This window comes from Poecile atricapillus, chromosome 17 (assembly GCF_030490865.1).
Source record: "Poecile atricapillus isolate bPoeAtr1 chromosome 17, bPoeAtr1.hap1, whole genome shotgun sequence".
NCBI classification, from domain to species: domain Eukaryota; kingdom Metazoa; phylum Chordata; class Aves; order Passeriformes; family Paridae; genus Poecile; species Poecile atricapillus.
The window spans coordinates 11,189,316-11,211,435 of NC_081265.1; the positions used below are offsets into that span (position 1 = coordinate 11,189,316).

General features: G+C 54.6%; 2 protein-coding genes and 1 long non-coding RNA gene across 4 annotated transcripts; 2 read left to right on the plus strand and 1 right to left on the minus strand.

Moving 5' to 3' along the window:
* Positions 1-110: 110 nt before the first annotated feature.
* LOC131585956 (uncharacterized) lies at positions 111-2,391 on the minus strand. The gene is made up of 3 exons (XR_009279067.1): positions 2,258-2,391; positions 1,019-1,136; positions 111-853 (listed from the first exon to the last, which is right to left on the minus strand). It is a non-coding gene; the product is annotated as an uncharacterized LOC131585956 (long non-coding RNA).
* A 3,391-nt stretch (positions 2,392-5,782) lies between these two features.
* On the plus strand, positions 5,783-10,788 carry LOC131585954 (cytochrome P450 2C5-like). The gene is made up of 9 exons (XM_058852638.1): positions 5,783-6,264; positions 6,760-6,922; positions 7,259-7,408; positions 8,018-8,178; positions 8,297-8,473; positions 8,561-8,702; positions 9,108-9,295; positions 9,965-10,106; positions 10,226-10,788. The coding sequence occupies exons 1-9, from the start codon at positions 6,085-6,087 to the stop codon at positions 10,417-10,419; spliced, it is 1,497 nt and encodes a 498-aa protein (XP_058708621.1). The 5' UTR covers positions 5,783-6,084; the 3' UTR covers positions 10,420-10,788.
* Positions 10,789-11,880: 1,092 nt separating this feature from the next.
* On the plus strand, positions 11,881-22,065 carry LOC131585964 (F-box/WD repeat-containing protein 10-like). 2 transcript variants are annotated; one of them, XM_058852653.1, is made up of 11 exons: positions 11,881-12,150; positions 12,242-12,369; positions 13,284-13,412; positions 13,902-14,014; positions 14,386-14,583; positions 14,837-14,958; positions 16,919-17,067; positions 17,929-18,071; positions 18,788-19,006; positions 19,808-19,998; positions 20,902-22,065. In XM_058852653.1, the coding sequence occupies exons 1-11, from the start codon at positions 12,057-12,059 to the stop codon at positions 21,735-21,737; spliced, it is 2,322 nt and encodes a 773-aa protein (XP_058708636.1). In that variant the 5' UTR covers positions 11,881-12,056; the 3' UTR covers positions 21,738-22,065. The 2 variants fall into 2 exon arrangements, with proteins under 2 accessions (XP_058708636.1, XP_058708637.1); XM_058852654.1 differs by having other exon boundaries at positions 18,848-19,006; positions 20,902-22,064.
* The last annotated feature ends 55 nt before the right edge of the window (positions 22,066-22,120 follow it).

Sequence of the window (22,120 nt, forward strand, 5' to 3'; positions counted from 1 at the left end):
GCTTTGTGCCCCCCAAGCTCTGCAGAGTCCGGGCAGGAGCTGGGGCGATGCTCCCGCTCTGCCCGGGGCGCGGAGCCCCCAAAGGGCGGCTCTGCCCACGCTGGCACCGCTCTATTTGAAGGGCACTAGATTGATTTAATTGCTCTGGAGCATCTTGGTGTGGAATAAACAGAATCTACCGATCCTCCCGAGGATGTGAAACCTGCTTAGGAAACGCCCCTTGGCGCTCCCTGAGGACAGGCGCATCTTCCCCATCCCAGTTCCCCTGTCCTGGATGTGGACCCGACCCGCGGGGGCGATGGGAGCCGCGCTCGCAGGGCTGAGAGTGCCGCTGCCAGCCATGAGCAGAGTGCCCCAGGGCAGTCCCTGAGCTGGGCTGGGAGCTCTGCTCGCATATCCCCGGCTCCCGGCCCTTTTCCCCCTGTCCGTGTTCCACCCTGCCAGAGCCGGCTCAGGAGAGCCGCGCTCACTCTTGGATCCCGCAAAGTTTCTGCTCCTTTGCAGCCCCGCAGCCCTTGTCCTGTCCCTTTTCCCAGCTGAAAAATGGGCTAGGAAGTAGCCCCAGGATTTTTACAGCCCGAGCACCGGAATACAGAGAGGTGGGGGTGAGGGATCTGGGCTCCCGCTGCAGGAACCCAAAACCTCTGATGATGCCCAGTGTGGGCTTTTTTCCTGAGACGGCGCCTAGGGCGCCCTCTCCTCCCGGTGATGCTGTTGTTGCACCACATCCCCAGTCTCTCTCAGGATCTGGGAATGTTTTACAGCCAGGCAGCTCCTGGCATCTCCTCTGGCATCAGCTGGTGCAGGCTCAGCACTTCCTCTCCCCGTTTTTCCATTCTAAATGGTACCATTACTGCGGGACGGAAAAAGCAGATATTTTATGTGGTGTCTGGGGGTGGAGATAGGGAATTCTGGCTCCTTTGAAGAGGGACAAGGAGCTGCACAGCTCAGAGCTGTTATTCCCACCATGGTGCCAGCAAGAGGCTCCTTCCATGGGCGCAGGAAGGGTGACACTCACGGACAACACCCGGAAAATCCCTGTGGCACACAGTAACAGCACCCAGCTTCTCCTGGCCCAGCGGCAGCTCCAAAACACCCTGTCAGGGCGGATGTTCTTCGCCTTCACCAGAGCAGTGCTGCCAATAAGGTCAGTGTGAAAGCCTGACGCCGCCGGCTCTGACCCGCCCTCCTTCACACGGTGACAGCGCTGTCCCTCCCGTCCACCCCAGCACCTCGGGGCGGCTCCAAGATCTGATAGCGTCGGCCCAGATGGGTCAAAGCCAATTAATGTCAGAGCAGCCCAATGCAGTGGCGAGACATCTGACAGAGCAGCGATGATGGGAGCAGGTGCAGGTGCAGCACAGGCTCCTCCTGCCCCACAGCCTCACTCCTGCCCCACATCCTCCCTCCTGCCCCACATCCTCCCTCCTGCCCCACATCCTCACTCCTGTCCCACATCCTCTCTCCTGCCCCACAGCCTCCCTCCTGCCCGCGACCTGCAGAGGTCACATCCCACCGTGGGCTGAAGGCAGCAGGAGTCACAGGACACCCCGGCCACACCAGGGATGCTCTCCTTGCAGGAGGGAGCTCATGGCCTTCCCACAGGCTGATAAGCTCCCTGCGACAGGGCTTTAATCACATTTCCCTGTTTGCTGTTCCAGGAGACAGAGATAATGAACGGCGGGATGGAAGCGGTGTCTGTGCAATCCCTGCAGCAGGAAAACAGGGAAAGGGAGGAGGGGAGCAGGGGGCGCGGCCAGGGAGCTGCTCCCACCCCTTGTCCCTGGGCTGGTGTGGACAAGTGACCAACAGCAAACCCCTGCTCTGTCCTTCTGAGCTGTGCTGGAGCACAAGCCTTCAACCTCGGCAGGATTCCATCCCATCCCATCCCATCCCATCCCATCCCATCCCATCCCATCCCATCCCATCCCATCCCATCCCATCCCATCCCATCCCATCCCATCCCATCCCATCCCATCCCATCCCATCCCATCCCATCCCATCCCATCCCATCCCATCCATCTCCCATTCCCAAGCCCCAGGAGGCGCCGGGCTGTGCACTCCGTGTTTCAGTCCCCGTGCAGTGTGAATAGCCCTGCACCGGGCAGGAGCGAATTCCCCGGCAGCAGGGCTCGCTGCCCGGGGCCTGCAGCATCCCCCCCGTCTGCATCCACCTCTCCCGGCTGGAATGGGCCGCTGCGCCTGGCACGGCTGTGCGGCCGGGAGGAGCAGCCCTGCTCCACCTGCCATCTGTCACCTGGCCCGGCGGTGCCCGTCCCAGCGGGTGCCATATGGCACCGGAGCTGTCCCTCCTGCCCGGGACAGGGCTGACGCTGCTGCTCGGGGCTGTGCCCGCCGCTCCCGCAGGGATCCCCCCGCCGCACAGCGCCCAGGGGTTAAATTCCCCTCGAGAGGGGACCTGGCCGATGAGGAGGAGGGGCAGAGCCTGTTGTCCCCGCGCCGAGTCCCGAGGGTGGTTTGCAGGGACAAGGTCCACCGAGCCCGCTCTGCCCTCCGGGGGCTGCAGGCCTGGAGCTGGCAGCGCCTGCAGAGACGCAGAGGAGGTGCTGGCACTTCCCACCCGGCCCCGGTGCCACGGGCAGGGACACGGTGCCAGAGCCAGGTCTCCAGCCTGGCTCCGCCGTGGGTGCCCCGCTCCAGCTCGGGGGGCTTGAGCGTCACCTCCGCTGCGTGGAGTGCTGATTTCCCCTCTCCATGGAATGGACGCATTTCAGTGAGGTTTATGGATGTGATAAATGCACAAACGGGGAGCAGAGGAGCGCTGCTTCTGGGTAGGGACGTGGGGTGTTTGCAAGGCAGCAGAGGAAGAGAAGGGGGGGATTTTTTCTCCTCTCCGTAATTATCACAGGAAGGTGAACAGCAGGACGGGAAGGTTTCAGGGCAGTGCAGCTGTTCTAAGAAATCCCATGTACTTCACATCCTTTGGATGATTTTCCCTGACATCCTGCTGGGATCCATCTCACCACTGGGAAAAGGGGAGCATTGCAAGGCTCGGCTCATTTTCCATGAACATGGTGCAACATTTGCCCTCTCCAAACATTGTTTAGGACTAGAGCCATGTTTATGGGGAAGTGGGAGCAGGGCCCTGGACCTGTGAGGAGTGAGGGTTCAGGGAGAGCTGCAGGCTCCTTTCCTGGAATTGCACCCATAATCCAGACCCACCACCAGCCCCCTGCTGCAGCCAGCCTCGCTGTCCAGGGCATTATGTGAGGGATAAATGAATGAATGCTGGCTAATTAAGCAATTAATTACTGCAGGCTCTATGGGCAATGCCTGGCACAGCAAACCGCCCAGAGCCACTCCTCACCCCCGATACCCCTCAGATGGGCAACAGGGGAAGCAGGGGGGGCTCAGGAATCAAAATACTATTGGAAAGTTTAATTATATCCTCATATTTGATCATCCTGGAGGCAGTGAGGGGATGGCTCCCTGGGCTGGGACGGGCTCCCACTGCTCTCTGGTGCTTGGGGCGGCACAGGGGCCATGCCCACAGAGCAGGCCCTGTTCCAGCGGCGCATTCCCAAGTATTAATGGATCTCTGCGATCTGCCTGTCCTCACAGCGGGGTCAGGACCTCGGGGAATCCTGCCTATGATGTGCATGGCTCTGGGGCAGGATGGATCCTGCAGGAGCTGCAGACAGAGCTGCCTTCCTCTGCCTTCTGTGCGCTCTGATTAACGGGCATAGAGCCTGGCTCTTGTTTCCCAGCCACGGAAGGATCCAGACGAAGGCTGGCTGTCCCTGATTAACCATTACCCTTCCCACATTTGTACCCAAGGCCGGGATTGTGCTCTGCCCTGCTTTGCCACCCCTGTACAGATCACCTGCTGCTGCTGGACCAAGAGCCAGTGTTTGATGATATTTATTGAGGGCAACTGAGGATTGCTTCTTCTTCCTCTTGAATTACATCTTCCTGCTTGGGAAGAGTGGACACAGAACCACCTGGCTGCCTCTCACACCCACAGCAGATCCCACCCCAGCTGTCCCCAGGGCTCCCAGAGACCTCTGAGGTGTTTCAGGAACCAGGAGAAACGTGCTGGCCATGGGAAAGCGTTGTGCTGCTCATGGGCCGAGCATGCCTTGGAAAGCCTGGCCAAAGTGGCTGCCTGGTTCAGCTGGGACATAGAGGCAGATGAAGGAAGGGCCCAGCGCTGCCGTGCTGAGCCCCAGAGGGTGCACCCATATGGTGCTGGACCCATAGGGAGCAAAGCCCGGAGCCCTGCTCAGTGCCCAGGGCTGTACCAGAGCTGGGGCCACAATGCTCCGGTGGCTTCCATCCCCAGGCAGCACCCAGCACAGCTCCAGCGCTTCACCACCACAGCACTGCTGATGTCACACGGATCTCTGGTGACCCTGAGGTGGCCACTGGCTGGCTTCTGGCTCCTCACTGGGCACCGAGGATGCCCTATTGGCCACTGCTTTGCCTCTGTCCCGCCAGGTCAAAGACCTGGGACCACACAAACAACGCTTTACTGCAGGGACAAATCCCACTGTGCCTGTCCCTCACACCAGGGGTTGGTTAACAGTGCACACAACTGTATTTTCTGCAGGCACCCCACAGCAAACCCCAGAAATGATGCCAGGGCTGTGATAGGGGTGTTGGCATCATGCTGCTGTGGAGCTCCCTCACAGCCAGCAGGGCGACAGTGATGAAAAATGACACTAGCCCTGTAATTACAGCCAGGCTCTGCTCAGCCAGTGCTGCTGCATTATTGAGAGCAACCAAAAATACCCCCAGCTCAGTCATTAACTGGTCTGGGCCTCATGGCAAGTGGCTGCCAGGGCTGCCTCAGCCTGGGCTGGCAGAGGGGAGAGGGGAGAGCCTGGAATGTGCTGCAGAGGTGTTTACATATCCTCCATTCCACAGGGATGAGGCCCTGGGGGAGCAGAGCACCTCGGAGGGCTCAGGATGCCGATGGGAAAGTGGCATTAGGATAACATTAATTGCCTTAGTGTCAGCGTCAGCACTGAGCTGAGCAGGGATCAGGGGAACCCATGGGGGTAGCTTTGTTCCATGCCCACACTGGGATCTGGAAATCAGCTGGAAACGGCTTGGGTGGGAAGGGTGTGAGGAGGGCACAGAGGCTGGGGGAGCTCCCCAAAGCCTGGGGAAGCCTCAACCCGTGGCTGTTCTGGGAGATGCTCTGCTCCAGGGCAGTGGTGCAGGGCAGGCTCCTCTCTGCCAGCACCACTGAATTCCCTCTGCTGAGGGGCTCCTTCCTCTGCGAGGACCAGCATGGACCTGAACCTCATCCCTCTTCTCCTCCAGGAGGAATCCCATCTTTTCCTGGAAGCTGGCCTGTGCCCAGCTTGCTCAGCCAAGCTGTGAGCGCTCTTGACCAGAAGTGGGGTGGCTGTGCCCGTGCCAGATGTGCTCGTGTGCAGCCAGATGTGCAGGTGCTCAGAGCAAGATGCACATTGGAGTAGCCCAGGGAGGAGTTAACCCACACCTGCAACAACCACAACACCTTGGGCTGATTTTCCTCCAAAGCCCAAGAGGAACCCCAAAAGATACCAGAAAAAAAGTGGTTTTTTTCTATTTTCTGAGCCAATTTCCATCAGAAAGGAGTTTGATGGAACATTGTTAGCCCACAGGTGTGTGGCCAGGCACAGTGCCCCCATTGCAAACTGTCTGTTTGTGAGAACATCCCCTCCTGGGTCATTGCCCTGGTGAGCATGGCAGGGACCGGCAGGGCAGTGACTGGAGGGGACATGAAAGGCTTGGCCAGGACAGTGACAGTGACATCTTCCTCTGTGTGTGCCACCACAAGGGAGCACAGAGCAAAGGTGACTCAGCAGCACGGGCAGGGGACAGTCACCAGACAGTCTCCCCAGTGCTCCCGTGGGCTCTCACAGGACTGCCAGTGCCCAGGACAGCTCTGTCACACAGTGGGGACAGGAGTGCCCGATCGGGACAAAGCAGCGCCTCTGGGTCCCTGAGCAGCCCGGAGCCCTTTGTGCTCAGGCAGGGCAGACACAACAGCTTTGGGCTCTGCTCTGCTCTCTGCTCAGCCTCCTCCCCAGAATTCCTTTGTTTCTTTCCCTGCTCGGCAGCACGGTGAGGATGGATGCTGGATTTGCTGGGATACTTGTCACCCTCCTCCTCCTCTTGTCCATCCTGTGGCTCCTGGTCTGGAGGAGTGACACGAAGAGGAGCCAACTGCCTCCTGGCCCAGCCCCATGGCCCATCCTGGGTAACCTGTGGCAGAAAGATGTCCTGCCCCTCTACAGGCACTATGAGAAGGTAAGGGACAAGTGGCTGTGCTGGACTCATTGGCAGCCCCAGCAGGACAGACAGTGGGAAAGTCCCATGCCAAAATAAAAGGGGAATCCCACAGGTGACTCTTCCTACCTTTCTTTTCTCTTCTCCCCTCCCTCATCTCTTGCTCTATGGGAGGAATTGCTTAAATCCCTTCTGCTGGGGGCAGACTCAACCCTGTTATCGAAGCCTTTTCCTCCCTGTAAGGGACTCATGTGGTGACAGTGCCCCTGCACCCTCTACAGCGCTGCCGCTGTCCAGAGTTACTTCCCAGAGATGGTGCTCTGAACCCCCCAAAGTGTCACTGGAATAAAACTCCCACGGACAGGGACAGGGAGCGGGATGAGGTCACAGCTTTGAGGGAGGCACTTCCCCTCCCTGCTGGGCATTCACCATGCTGTGGGCTCACGTCCCAGTGAGTGAAATGGAGTGAATGAACTGGTGTGGGACCCTGGCTCACAGAGCTGCTTGTCCCCCCAGCTCAGCAGCACCTATGGCCCGATCTTCACTGTGTGGCTGGGGCTGAAGCCAGTGGTGGTGCTCTGTGGGTACGAGGCGGTGAAGGATGCCCTGGTGGGACACTCTGAGGAGTTTGGGGGCAGACCCGAGATCCCTGCCCTGAAGCATCTCTCCAAAGACTACGGTGAGTGCCTGGATCTCTCCTGGATCTCTGGGTGAGCAGATGGCCACGCCTGAGTCTAAGGAAGAGCTCAGCACCCAAGACCTCCAACACTCATTTCCCACTCTTCAAGACCTTTCAACTCCTAACCCCCTTGTCAAGGACAGTATTAATTCCAGTTAGGCAGTTCCAGCTTTGTTCTGAGTCACTGCAAAGATCTTCATCCTTTCATGGACACTGCACACCTGCACTGTTCCTTGGTTTATTGCCCTGTTGCTCCTCAGCCTGGCTCTGACCAGAGTTCCCACTCCTGGGGAGCAGCAGGGTGGCCAGGGGCTGATCTTCTCCGTGTCCCTCCAGGATTTCTCTCCAACAATGAGAAGAAGTGGCGGGAGCTGCGGAGGTTCACACTCAGCACCCTGCGGGACTTCGGGATGGGGAAGAGCTCCATGTCCCAGAAGGTGCAGCAGGAGGCTCAGCACCTGGTGGAGCTGCTGGCAAAGCTCAGAGGTGATGTGGTCCTATCCTTGCTGGCCCTGTGACAGGCAGAGGACACACAAGAGACCCATGGGACATGGGTGGCCCCAGAGCTGTTTGCAGGGCCTGGTGTGGGTGACCCCTGCAGGGAAGGGCTGAGATCCAGCCCTACCCCAGCCAGGGGCTGCAGGGATGTGCTGCAGCCACAGCTGAAGGGCCAGCAGGGAGATCCTGCTCTGAACTGGTGCTTCATTCCCTGAAGGGGAACAGGAATAGGGAACAGAACTGTGCGGGCCTGGGAATGCACAGCTAGGACACTGTCCCAGTGACCCAGGGTTATCAGGGTGATTTCCTCCCCTCCAACAATACCCTGCCAGTGCCCACACATCTCCTGGGGCTTCCTGCAGATGCCTGCACTTCCCTCAGCCCAAGCTATGGGCAGGCTTTAGGGGCTGGGAGAAGGATGGAGGAGCCCACGGCTCAGGAGGGCTCTTTGCTGTGGCTGTCAGGCCCAGCAGATCAGCCAGAATCAGGGGCTTCAAAATCAGGGCCTCGGAGCAAGGGGGAAGGGGTGTTCTTTGTCTTGAAGCAGATAAATAACTGGTAACTTTTGGATGCTTTTCTCACCTCCTGTGGCTGCAGGCAATGCCTTTGAGCCAATGATCATGTTCAGATACGCGGTTGCCAACGTGATCTGCTCCGTGGTCTTCGGCAGCCGCTACAGCTACAGCGATGCGGCTTTCCTGGAGCTGATCAACACCATTGGGAACTACGTCAGCTTCTTCCTGTCCCCCCTCGCCAAGGTGGGAGCCTGGTGTGCTCAGCACCCTCTGCCTGCTGCCCTAGGGGGCTGAGGAAGCTCCCTGGCTCTGGTGGGACAAAGCAGGAACCTGAGCCCTGCTGTGCCCTGTCCCCACACAGGTGTACAACACCTTTCCCAGCATCATGGACCGGCTCCCGGGACCTCACAAGAAAGTCCTGGCTGACTGCCAGAAGCTGAAGGACCACATCCGGGAGAAGGTGCAGTTCCACCACCTGACTCTGGACTCCAGCTGCCCCCGGGACTACATCGACTGTTTCCTTATGAGAGCAGAGAAGGTAGAGGGGGGCTGCCCTCCAGCCTGGCTGCAGTCTGGAGCATCAGCCAGACAGCACTGAACCCCACCCCACCACACCTTCTTGCAGGAGAAGGGCAGCCCAGAGACCATGTACGGCCATGAAGACCTGATCATGTCAGTGTTCAACCTGTTCGGCGCCGGCACAGTGACAACCGGCAACACCCTGGTGTTCTTCCTGCTGATGCTGGCAAAGCACCCCCACATCCAAGGTACGACAGCAAGACACAGCTGCTCCTGTGCCTGGGGTGCTCACAGGGAAGAGGGTTCCAGGCCTGGAGGGTCTCATTGGGGGGCAGACCCAGATCATCCTGTGAGGTCACCCAAGGATGGGAGCCATTAGACGGATTCCCACAGGCCAGGGGATCCAGGTGCTTCTCCCTGTGCCCCATCCCTGCCTGTGCAGATGGCCCTGAACTGGCCTGTGGGAGATGCTCTGAGCTTGCCTGATGCAGGGAGGGATGAGGACAGAGGCTCTGTTCTGGGCTCTACAAGGGATTAGGCCAGGTTGCTGCCCCTCTAGCTCATCCCAGGGTTTGGGATAAGTGTCTGTGGAGGCCAGTAAGAAACTCTGGGGAGGTTGCACAGCAGCACCCAGCCCCCCCTGCTGTCCCCAGCCAAGGTCCAGGAGGAGATTGATGCCGTAGTGGGCACTGGCCGTGCCCCCAGCACAGAGGACAAGCTGCGGATGCCCTACACCAATGCTGTGATCCACGAGCTGCAGCGCTACCACAAGATGCGCATCGAGAACTTCCCGCGCATGACGACGCAGGACGTCCTGTTCAGGGGCTACTCCATCCCCAAGGTATGGCACAGGCTGGCCCCGGATCCTCTGTCACCAGCGGGGTTTGACCGACATTTGCCTTTGTCCCTGGACTGTTTGCACACATCTGAAGGTCCCGGCTCTTTCCCAATCCTCAGCAGCAATGACGCTTCAAAGGGGAGCAGAGGCAGGTGAATGTCACTGCTTGTCCTGCCCACACCCCGTGTCGCTCCCTTGCCCATCCTGGAAAACAGCTCTTCCCACCATGGAGCTGTGCAGGGCTGCGGGGCCAGAGCACGAGCCCACGCTGGGGTGGGGCCAGGCCAGACCCCACCACCCCTCAGCAGACTCAGGGACAGCCACCTCTCCTGGTTTGACCACAGGCATTGTGTGCAAAATCCATCCTGAGGGAACATCTCCTGCCTTTGGTTTTGGGGCAGTTTCACGGGAGTAACTCAGTAATTTGTGTCTCATGAGGTGCACAGAGACTGGCAGGACCAGAGGGACAGCAGACCCTCACGTCAGTTGTCCCAGTGGCACAGAGCCACCATTCCAGGCTGCCTCCACATGGGAACCTGCTTGGGTATTGGGGCGTCCACCCAGCCTCCCCCGTGTCCCTGGATGCTCCCCCTGGACTAATCCACTCCAGCAGAGCCTGTGTCGTGGTCCTGACGTCCCTTCTCACATGCCTGCCCCATCCCTCTCCTACAGGGCACTCCTGTTATTCCGGTACTTACCTCTGTGCATTCGGATCCAACCCAGTGGGAGAACCCTGGAAAACTGGACCCCACACACTTCTTGGATGAAAAGGGCGAGTTCAGGAAGCGCGAGGCCTTCATGGCGTTCTCAGCAGGTCAGTGCTCCCCAAGCACAGACACCCAGTGCCAGCACAGTGCTACCTCACCGCGGGCTGCCCGCCCACCCTCCTGCCCTGTGGCTCCCCAGCGGTGTCACCCCTCTCTCTGTGCCCAGGGAAGCGGATGTGCCCTGGGGAGGCGCTGGCCCGCATCGAGCTCTTCCTGTTCCTCACCACGCTGTTGCAGAGATTCACCTTCCAACTGGCCATGGAGCACAGGGAGCTGGATTTATTCTCCCTGTGGCTCGAGATTGAGAGGAAGGCAATCCCGTGCAAGTTCTTCGCTGTCCCACGCTCGGTGTCCTCTTAAGCTGGGAGAGTGGGACAAGGAAAGGCTCTTCCAGGTGCCTCCATCCCCACCCCAGAGCGAGCCCTGTGACCATGAGGGCACAGCCACAGCCACCACAGCAGGGACAGTTTGGGCTTGGAGTTTCTCCTCTGAGAACTGTGATAACAGGCATCTCTGCAACCAGCTCCATGAGCAACCCGCTCCCAGCCCTTCCCTGCCCATCCCAGGAGCACGAGGCGGGTGGCACTGCTTTTCCTCCCCCATCCCTATCCATGCTGCTTGAGGTCCTCATGGCATGGCTTCCTGGGGCTCCTGGGCTGGGCGGGGGCTCCCTCCATTTGGTGAAGGATTCAGAGAGTTCTGCAATAAAGATAACCATCAGAAAATGAAGCCTTTGCTCAGCCTCTCTACCTGAAGCCCTGGGTCAGCACTGTGCCCTGGGTGACCTCTGGGCTTCTGTGTCTAAAACCAAACACCGGCGTCCAAAGGCCACCTGTGCTCCTCTTCCCGGGGCGTTCCGTGGGGCATTCCATGCCCATTTGTGTCACTGCCCAGCCCGGGGCTGGCATGGTGCCCTGCCCTGACTGTGGAGGGGCTGCCGGCATGCTCTGGCACCCCCCAACATCCCCTGACATCCCTCAACATATCCCAACATCCCCCAATATCCCCCAAAATTCCCCGGCACCCCGACATCCCTCAACATCCCCTGGCACCTGCCATCACCCTGCCATCCCCCATCCCCTCGACATCCCCATCCCCTCAACATCCCCATCCCCTCGATATCTCCCATCCCCTCGACATCCCCAAACCCTCGACATCCCCATCCCCTCGACATCCCCATCCCCTCGATATCTCCCATCCCCTCGACATAACCCAAACCCTCAACATCCCCATCCCCTCGATATCCCCCATCCCCTCGACATCTCCCAAACCCTCGACATCCCCCAAACCCTCGACATCCCCATCCCCTCGATATCCCCCATCCCCTCGACATCTCCCAAACCCTCGACATCCCCCATCCCCTCGACATCCCCCAAACCCTCGACATCCCCAAACCCTCGACATCCCCATCCCCTCAACATCCCCATCCCCTCGACATCCCCAAACCCTCGACATCCCCATCCCCTCGATATCTCCCATCCCCTCGACATCCCCAAACCCTCGACATCCCCATCCCCTCGATATCTCCCATCCCCTCGACATCCCCAAACTCTCGACATCCCCCAAACACTCGACATCCCCAAACCCTCGACATCCCCCATCCCCTCGACATCCCCCATCCCCCGCACGACCGCCGGCGCCGCCTGCCGAGGGGCTGTGCCCGCGGGCTGCGCGGCTCTTAGCAGCATTACGGCGGCGGTTGGATATTACGGTAACTGTCGCCGGGCGGTGGCGGGGGCAGTACCGGTGCTGGTGGGGTGCCGGTGGGGGTGACAGTACCGGTACCGGTGGGGTGTCACTGGGGGTGTCGGTACTGTACCAGTGGGGGTGTCACTGGGGGTGCCGGTACCGGTACCGGTGGGGGTGTCACTGGGGGTGCCGGTACCGGTACCTTTGGCGGTGCCAAGCTATTGGCCCCACAACACTGAGTGCCCTGCCAGGAAGGTCCCAATGCAGGGGACAGCTCACCTTTGTCCTTAGCTGATGCAGGTGCCACTATGGTTCCTGCGTCTCTCCAGTCACACTCCGATGTCAGCCAGCCCAAGGATTTCACTCGCATCCTGCCGTTTCAGCTGTCCATGTCCATCCTGGGTAAAGCTGTTCTGATTTTCCAGTGGTTTCCCCCAAGGGTAAGGGATGGTCTCCAGTGGGGATTAGCCAACCTCTCCCTTTAACTTCCCAGGGCTTTTGGATCAAAAATCCCTGGATGCCTGTTCTGCTGTGAATGGTCACTGGGAATTCCTGGTCAGGCAGGTCCGGGAGGACCAGGAGTGTCAGAGCACAGTGCAGAAGGACCTCCTGCAGTTGCAGGTGGGACACCTGGGCTCCTGCCATTATGATGCATGTCTAAAAGAGGGGCTTTTGTTGCTGCCCAAGCTGTTAAATGGAAATTCCTGTACCAGAGGCTGACCCCAACTCTGCCATGTCCCTTCCACTTCCAGCTGCAGAGCAAAGCCAGGTGACATTTCACAATGTCACAAGGAAGCACCAGAGAAGGGTTTTTACTCTCCTTTAGAGAGCTTGTGACTCTAAAAATGGATCCAAACATTCTTCAAGAAAGCGGAGTTCACAATGAAAATTTCCACAGATAGTGAAGGCTGGGCAGAGTTACAACTGCTCCCAAGGCAGCTCAGGATTGAGCTTCACTCGCTCCACACAGGGCAAGGGACATGCCAGGTGTCTGTGAGGAGCTGAGGGCGGAGGTTGGTACACAGGAATGCAGAACTCCTGGCCAGCAGGACCTGCCACAGACCCAGCAAGGTGTGAAGGAGTCTCCCCCAAGAGACAGCCTGAAGCCTCTGCTGCTTTGGGTTGTGAAGGGAGCACAGAATCTCAGCTCTGTGCTGGCCTTCAAAAAAGGCTTCAGGAGAGCTTTCACAGGCTAAAAATGAATCCTGAGTGTTGACCAAGGTGTTTTGAGAGCCTCGCATCTCAGTGAGTTTGAATTCTGAATCAACTGAGTGCCTGCCAAAGATGAGATGAGCTCAAACTTTTGCTGCTTATTAAAGGATTAAGTATAGATTTTTGAAAAAAATAATAAAAAGGAATTATTTTTTCACCAGAAGTTAAACCTTAGGTAGATAAAGTGCTAAATGTAAGCCAGGTCTCAACAACAAGCCAGTGTGTGCAGCTCAGCTTTGCAGGGAACCTCAGGATCCTGAGGAGAGGAGCAGCCTGTGTGCCTGGGCTCTGCAGTAACTGTTGTCTCTGTTGGTTTATTCCAGGAGTTGTGTCCTAGAAAAGCCATTCCAAACTATGCTAAAAGAGTCGATGTGCAAATTCCCCAGTTAAATGATGAGGGTGAGGTCGTTGAAGTGAAGGTCAAGGAGCAGACCAAGAGACATAAATCGAAGGTTTGTTGGAGGCTATTTGCCTTCCACCAATGCTGCATGTCGGGGTTTGGGGAGGAGAGAGGACAGCTCTTGGAAGAGAGCACAGTGAATTTGGAATTGCTTTGCTCTTTCCCACTCCTGCTTTTGGATTGCCCCATCGTGAGCAGTTCATAGAGACCAAGGCTTGCTCAGCACCTTCTCACATGGGAGGGAGTTCAGCAGGCATTCCTGAACTTCTGCCTCATCCCTGTGTGTCCCCAGTCATGGCACAATCCTGGGCCCAGGGGCCTGCTCCCCACAGAATAAAGGGTGCAGCTCTCAGGGTTTCCATTTATGCCACAGAACACAGCCTGGAAACAACCCTGGACTAAGCAGGGTCTTGCTGGTTTTCCTTACCAACACTCTGGGTCTGCACTGGGTTCATCCCTAGAGCTGACATCTTCAGTGCTATGGAATAATGCTGCATTCCTGCCTCCCTGAGTTACTTTTCCTTATTTCTCTTGCCATCAGACAGAGGAATTCAGTCTGCACGAGGCTTATCGAGAACTGAAAACTCAAAAGATAGAGATGGAAGAGAGGAATGTCTTCTGTGGCCCCTACAAGACCCATGTGCTCATGGAGCAGTGAGTAGAGTGCCCAGCTGTGGGGCCAAGAGCAGCTTTAGGAAAGCTGTTCCCTTCCCTGTGATTCTTCTGGATGGCTGGAGAAGGGTCCCTCAGTGTCAGTGTTAAGAAATTTCCATGTTTTAAGTAAAGATACCAAGATAAGCTGTTTTTACAGGAGTAAGGGTTAGGGATCCATGGTGTATCCCAAGGGATATGGGGCTGGGAGGAGCCCTCACCCCTCTGTCCACCCTGATCCAAAGGGGGATGTGCAGATTTTGGGACTGTGGTGGTGCCCTGCGAAGGATTCCCCCCTGGAGTGCTGCCCACCCTGCTCAGTTAAACACAGGGAAATGCTGGCCCAAGCTCACCCCAGTGCTGCTTCTGTCCAGACGCGACAGGAGAAGGAGAACCCACTACAGAGGTGGGGACTGGGTGGCCGCTGGCAGCAGAGGCGTGAGGCTGCTCCGAGTGCCAGCAGGGAAGCGCGTGCCGCTGCTGCTGCACCGCGCTGGGCCCGTCCGAGCTCTGTGCCTCCGCGAGGACAAGGGGCTCCTGCTCAGCAGCACCAGCTTCGACCTCAGCTTCAGGTGAGCTGGGGCCATGCCTGGGACACCCAGCCCCTGGCAAAACCAGGGCAAAGGGAAGGGTAGGGGTAAAATCTTAATGCTAAGCCTGACTTGATCGCTGCGATTTCTCGACACCTCAGTGGAACAGCTCCTGATTTTAACCTGGGGTGTGGGAGCAGAGTTGGGCACATTAAACAGGAAATAATAATGGAATCACATGGAAGGAGTCTCAGAGTCCATCTGGTTTCTCCTTTCTTGGGTTGGCGCTCTGTAGGTGCTGGAATATTCACAGCGGTGCCTGTGTGAGAACCTTCACGGGTCACTACGCCACAGTCACCTGCCTGGACTCCCACCAGGAGCACGTTGTGTCCGGAGCTGGGGATGGGATGGTGAAAGGTGAGAGGCAGCCCTGGCAGCTCCCAGCCAGAGAGAATCACTGCAGGACAAGGGGCAGAGGGCAGGGAGCTGGGGCAGTGGGACACAGGAATAGGGTGGAAGGAAGGCTGTGAGTCAGAGGGTGTTTCCACAAAGGCCTAAGCTGGGGACACATGCACACAGAGTCTCTGATTGTGTCAGGGTCTAAATTCTCATTATTTCTGCTTTTATTCGGAATTAATGGTTTTGTGAATTTATTCAGAATTAATGGCTATAATGCCATCCCAACTCTTGGGCAAGTGGTATTAACCTTCAGCTTTGCTAGAGGTTTCCTTATAAAATAAACGTGAAAAAGATGTGCTTTTTCTGGACTTCACATTTAAATGTTTTGCCATTGTCGTGGTTTTGAACCAGTAATTAACAAACAAGGGGGAAAGAAGAATTATTATTTTTCTGCTGTGAGATATGGATTAAAATAAGAGCAAACCAGGCATAAAACTTAAAAGGAATAAAGAAGAGTTTATTGACAAACTACAAGAATAAGAACACCAGAATAAACTTTTAGAAAAAACCTTTTCATTTCTCACTGCTCACTATTCTTTTGTTTACATGACAACAGAGACAAAAACTGTATAATTTTGATGGTTTAAACAGTTCTAATTCTTTCCATAGTCTTTTCCTCAATTTCTGTAGAGAAACAGAAGTTCCTTTCTGTTAATTTATGGAGTTTGTCACAAGAAAACTATTTTTGTTATAGTTTCTCGTTTCTCTGATATCAGCTGCTCAGAGCTACTGTTATTAAAGCCCACCCCTCCCATTCCACATCACTCTGAAAATGTGTTATGGGTCATGAGTTTGAAGATAGCATTTTTAAAGATAAGTTAGTCAAAGGCAAAAAAGTATTCTTCATCTGCTTCTGTGAGCTTCACTAAGAAACAGTTTTTCTCATTGCCTCTCAAGGCTTCAAATTTCTCAGCACTTCACTATACCACAATTACTTCACTTATTACTTAAATTTACACTTTGAACACCTTATTCCTCTCCATACTTTATTATGAATTAAAGGGGTTTTTCTCAAGACTTCATTGTCCATTTTCATAGTTTTAACAGAAAGATATTTCAGCTTAATTAAAGCATCTCCTTAATTTTCTACCTTTCTTGAAGTCTCTTTTCTTTCTTGCCACTAGTAGTTTATAAAGTCTCTTTTCATGTTGATTCCTTTCCTTTTCTCTTTCTGGATGAAAAGATTAATCTGCAAGTTTCATCTGGATAAGAAAGAGTTAAAATCTTGCCCAGGCTTTGTAGATGGTTCTGTGATTTCTGCCGGAGCAGCAGCTGAAGCTGTCTTTGATAGAAGATTCTTCATGGCTGCTCTGCAGTGTAGGTGCTGTCTCAGCCTGCCGCAGGTCCAGAGCTTTTTTTCTTTACTCGGCAGTTTCCTAGTAAATTCTATTACAGCAAAACCTGCAGCTAAGCCAGGAACCGGCCTGGCCCGGCTCAGCCCGGGGCAAGCCCCCGCCGGTCCCCATCTCCCGGCCGGGAGAACGGCAGGCTCAGCCCGGCTCCCCACCCAGGCCGCATGGCCTGGGCAGAGAACGGGAGGCCAGCCGGAGCTCCGCCACTCTTCACAACCAGGAAACAAAGAAGCACTACAGACTTCTGGGTGTACACTTTAAGGTGGGGTTCACAAGTTGATTCTACTTTTCAATGGCTAAAACTGCTGTCAATTCTCAGCAATGACCGATAATTGGTCAAGAGAAAAGACTCCCAGGAGACCCCAGCAACTTTAACTTTCTTAAAGGTAAAGGAACTTTATGACAGCCATGCAAATATGCTTTTTAAGCCAACAGTCAGCTCCTTACAGAGCTGCAGGTACAAGGTGTGACAGTAATCCACCAGTATTTCTGAATGCATGTTGTACTCCCAAAACTCATAATTGGGGCAGATGTGCTTTTAATTCTCCTCCCTTTTGCCCCAACAGTGTGGAGCCTGAAAAGTGGGAATTGTCTCAGGACTCTGATGCACAATAGCCCTGTGTGGGCAGTGAGGATGGACGGGACCCATGTGGTCAGTGGGGGTCACCGAGGGCTGGTGAAGGTCTGGAGTGCTGAGACAGGGGCTCTGATCAAGGTGAGCTTCCTCTTGGGTGGATAATTCTGTGCTAAATGGTCAAAACTCTCTTCTAATTCATCAGAGTTTTTTGCATTTGCCAAAGGCTTTCTAAAAAAAACCCACCAAATACCCCTAAACAACCCCCAAAGCAGCCTAAACCAATCAAGGAAACTGCAGATAATTTAAAAACTGACTTGCAGCCAGTTTTCAGACACTGCTGATTTTAACACAGGGTGTAATTTGCCTCCTCCCCATCACTGCTTGCTCTATGTAGATTTGTTCATCTCTGCTCCATAGAAACCTCCTGAACCTGGGGAGGTGATAGGAGAGCTTCACAACCTGGGGCTGGAGGCACCAGGAGTCAGCCCAAACCAGGAACCTTGCTCTCAGAAGAAGATTCTGGAGCTGAAGCAGCTGGGCAGCTGTGGGAGCACTGAGTCTGTGAATTCCCTGATCCAGTGTTCAGGGTCAGTGTCAGTCCATCCCTGGGAGAGGAGGGAAGCTCTTTACCTGTGGAGAAATGGCGAGACAGCCCAGGAATCTCAGATATCCCAGCTCCAGCTGAGCACCTTCCCCCACAGCCAGGGCAGCCCCCTCTTCCCTCCCGGGACAACATTCCGGAGACCACAAAGGTGGAATAACATCTCTTTATCACATGTAATAAAGACAGAAAAGAGATGTTATTCCATGTCAGGAGCTCAGCAGCAGCACCCAGAACATTTCAGTGACTACAAAACAAACAGTTATCCATAGGGTGTGCTGGTACAATTACACCCTGTAAAACCATATCAGGCTGGTGTCCTGAAAGCCATGGCACACTCCAGACAGATTTACATCCAGATTACTCTTAGTGTTGCACCTTCTTCTTTTACTTTACAGACATTACAGAGGCACCAAGGCCCAGTTCTCTGCTTGTCCTTTGACCAGTGGCACCTCATCACAGGGAGCAGTGATGGATATGCCCTGGGATGGAGCATGCTGGGAAAATTCAGGAGATGCCTGATAGCTTTCTTCCATCCCAAGTAGGAATCAGATGTGTTTCAACTTGTATTCAACAGTGGACTGAACGTGTAAAGAAAATGTGACCATTACAGGACTAGAAAATGCCTTAATTACCAGTCTGAGGATTGGAAATAGCCTCACTTTCACCAATCTTTGTCTCAAAGGCCCTGTCAGGCACTACATGATCACAAGCAGTATTTTCAGTAAAGACCTGGAACAACCTGAAATGCAAAGTCACAACACTGTATCACAACTAGGGATGACTAAAGACAGAGTACAGTCCAATACTCCGAGGATCCCCCACTGTGTGCCACAGGTGTCACTCACCTGGGCAGGAATAGAGGTGGCCCAGTTTCATGCTGAACAACTGCCTGTTATGCCATTCTCTCAAACTTTAATTGTATCTAGAACTGTGAAAACTGGAGAATTATACGGTTTTCACTGATTTTCCTGGACATAAAACTGACATTTCAAATGCAGCAGATGGCCACGACCATATGGTTGCTATGGGGAGCATGGAGTCACAGAATCCCAGAATGGTTTGGGTTGGAAGGGACCTTAAAGATCACCTCATTGCAACCCCCTGCCATGGGCAGGGACAGCTTCCAGTGGAAGGATTCACTGGGCTGTTGGTTTGGACGTGGAGTGATCTGAGATCTCTGTCAGAGCTTTGCAATGTCCTGATCAGCCCCTCAGTGCAGGTTGTGGTTGCAGCCAGAGCTCTGCTTCTCCCCAGGACCTTTTCTCCTTGTGCAAGCCCCATGCAAGTGCCAACCCTCACCTGGTGTGTTTTCAGGGAAGTTCTGTCCCTGGAGTTCCTGTACCTCAGAGTCATCAGCGGCTGTGCTGATGGACACATTCGGATATTCAACTTCCTGACTGGAACCTGCCTCCGAGTGTTGGAGCCCAGCAGCAGCAGGGACCCCGTGTCTGCTCTCTATGTTGCAGGAAACAGGTGGGTGACAGCAGCTGCCAGCAGGCTCTGACCCAAATTTGGTAGATTACACTGAAAATTCAAGAATGGTGTGTTTTTCCTTTAGTAGTCTGGTTTAGTTCATAATGGCTGAGGAGATTTCCTTAGTCTCTTCAGCAATGTACAATTTCCTGTTTCTCTATAGCAGAAGATACAGACCCAAGAGTAAAGCTGAATCCAGAAATTTTTAGGAGGTTAGAGAATCAACACCTGACAGTCTCTGCCTGTTCCCTGACCTACAGCCTCTTTATAATGGCCAATAATGAGAAATCCTTTCAGGTTCATTCACTTTTGCACCACTTACTAAAGGTGGCTCCCAGCTTCTGCGCAAGAAATGAGTAAAACACTGCTGTGGTTTCAAGGCTGGGTTGGCCACACTCTAAAACACAGCAATAAATGGGCAGCTAGGAAGAAATGAACTCCATCTCATCCAGACCAGCACAGCTCCTCAATCCACTCTTAGATGTCCCTGGCAATATGGTATTTGTAGTTAGGTACTTCCATCCTTTAGCACTACTCTGTCCACGGCTGGAGATTTTCATCCTAAGTATTTTAAAATTAATTTTGCCGTGGAGCTGAATGAATAGAGCTCCAGAGACTCACACAGAACACGAGTTAAAATCTGCAGTGTCTGATTGATGGGGTTAATTGCTGCTGCTCCTTCAAGGAGAGATGATCCTGGATCTGTTGAGGCCCTGGGGTTTGTGTTGCACAGGAGCCCCTCAGGCAGGACGTGCCGTGTCTGATTCCTGTGCTTTTACGGCTCTTCCCTCCCTTCTCCAGGGTGGTGACCAATTCCCCCAGCAGATTGCTGCTCCTCCAGTTCGAGGATGTGGTGTGGGACTACTCACTACCCGCTGACAGAGAGGTGCTGAAGAAGGAGAAGAAGCCCCGGAAGGGGAAGCGCCAAGGTGCCAGTGCAGAGCAGCAGCAAGCTCAGGACAAGTCACCAAAGAGCTGTGGAAGACCCAAAAGTATCACACTGAGCCTCTGCTTTTCTGGCTTTTCCTAACTGAGTTACAAACCAAGCAGTCACTGCTGTCAGCCCAGTCAATAGTCAGACTCTGCTGTTGTCAAGAGCAGATGTGCTGCTCCATTTCAATGGTTCTGTCATTTTCTAGGCTTCTGTGAATCTCTTCTGTCTTTTTACAAGGGTTTGGTGTAAATTCAACACATTTTTCAAGACAGGCACTGTCATTTTCCAACTGAGTAAGACAGAAATCAGTAGTAGTATTCATATTCACACAGCTGGTGGGCTTGGAAACAACGCTGCTGATTCAGGGCTTGAATTATTCATTGCAAACACCCGAGAAAGTGAGAGAACACCTACATTGAGGATCTGCCATCACTGGGAAAGGCAACTGCACAGAAACAGGCACCTTTTCAATTGTAACACAGGGATGTTATTTTGTTTTTAGTCAGAGATATTCAATACAGTGTGATGACAAATCCTCCAGCTCCACAAACTGAATATTGCAGATTCTGATGGGCTAGGAAAAGGTTCCTGCTTCTCAGGCCAGTAGATGCCAACTGATGCTCTGCTTGGTAAAAGACAGGACACAGGGAATGGCTGGAGCTGGGATGGAGGGTCACCCTGGAGATCAGGGAAAGGTCCTTCCCCCAGAGGGAGCTGGCACTGCCCAGGCTCCCCAGGGAATGGGCACCGACGCTGCCAGAGCTCCAGGAGAGCTTGGACAGCACTCCAGGGATACCCAGGGTGGGATTGTTGGGGGGTCTGGGCAGGGCCAGGAGCTGCACTGGATGATCCCTGTGGCTTTGCCCCAACTCAGCTTACTCTGGCATTCTCTGATTCTGTGCTCTGCAGTGTGTGGGAAAGCCTCTAAACCCCAAATGTGTTGCTTTGTTTTTGGCTCCAGGTGGTGAAGCTGAACAGGGCCCAGCTCCCCCTGCACCAGAGGAGGCAGAAGCCACTTTGGAGCATGAGCTGCCCCAGAGAAACCGAAGCCGTCCAATGTCCCCTGACAAGTTCCTCCTAACAATCGGCACCCTGCAGAGCTCCAGCAAGCCAGCCGCGGCCAGCCCCACTCCTGAGCTCTCTGCAGAGGCCAGGGAGGTGCAGCAGCAGCGCCCTGGGCAGGTGCCAGTGGCCGAAGTGCCCCTGCAGCAGCAGCGGGAGTGGGCAGCACAGCTCTGGCGTGCCAGGCTGCACAGCCATTCTCTCACCATGACAAAAATCTCCACACCCTTTGAAACCAGAAGGCTGCGGCTCAAGCTGAAGAACTCTTTGCATGGCCCCGCTGTGAAATCCTCCATCCCTCCTCCCTGTCTTGTACGTCCCAAGTTTTGTGGCTCGCTGGGAGAAAGGAAAATTCCCAGGGGTCAGGGGAAAGACACTCCTGGCCCCAAAGATGGGGATCAGATCATCGATCTCTCTGCAGCTTCTTTGGAGCTGATCCAACCAACACCTGGCACAGCTGCACAGATGAGGAATGAAGCTCCCAGGAGAATAAAACCCTTCTGTCCCCACAGCTCCCACAGGGACAGTGGGCTCAGGCTCCTGACAGCAGAGCAGCAGGTGTGGGAGGCAGCTGTGGCAGCTCAGCATCAGGCACAGCAGGCAAAGCCCACGGAAGAGAAAGAAAGAGCCAGAAGGAAAGCCTGGCTGAGGAAAATCAAAGGCCTACCTGTGGATTCTTTTACTGGGGAGAGGAAAACACCTGCCCCAGAACTTGGGCATAACACATTTATCTGAGGTGATCCCTGAGTCCAACCAGCAGCCATGACCTGGGATTCTGGTGTCCAGCTGAGTCATGCCATTAAGTATAAAATACAGATATATTCAATTATATATATTTAAGAATATTTAGTATATTCCCTGTGGCTTTAAGTGTAAAAAACATCCCCACTGTAAGTTTTCCGAAGAAATGCTATTGCTATATTCAGCTATTTCCCAAGGCAGTGAATTGACTGAGCCCTTTCCTGGATTTCAATCCCCAAACCTGCTGTTGTTACTGACATGGCACTGCCTGATACCAACATAGCTCAGGACAGGCTCAGCCCTGTGAGAATAATAAAAAAAAAAAATATCTTAGCAGAGCTTTTGTAGATTGATATGGGTGTAGAAGCTGAAGATGT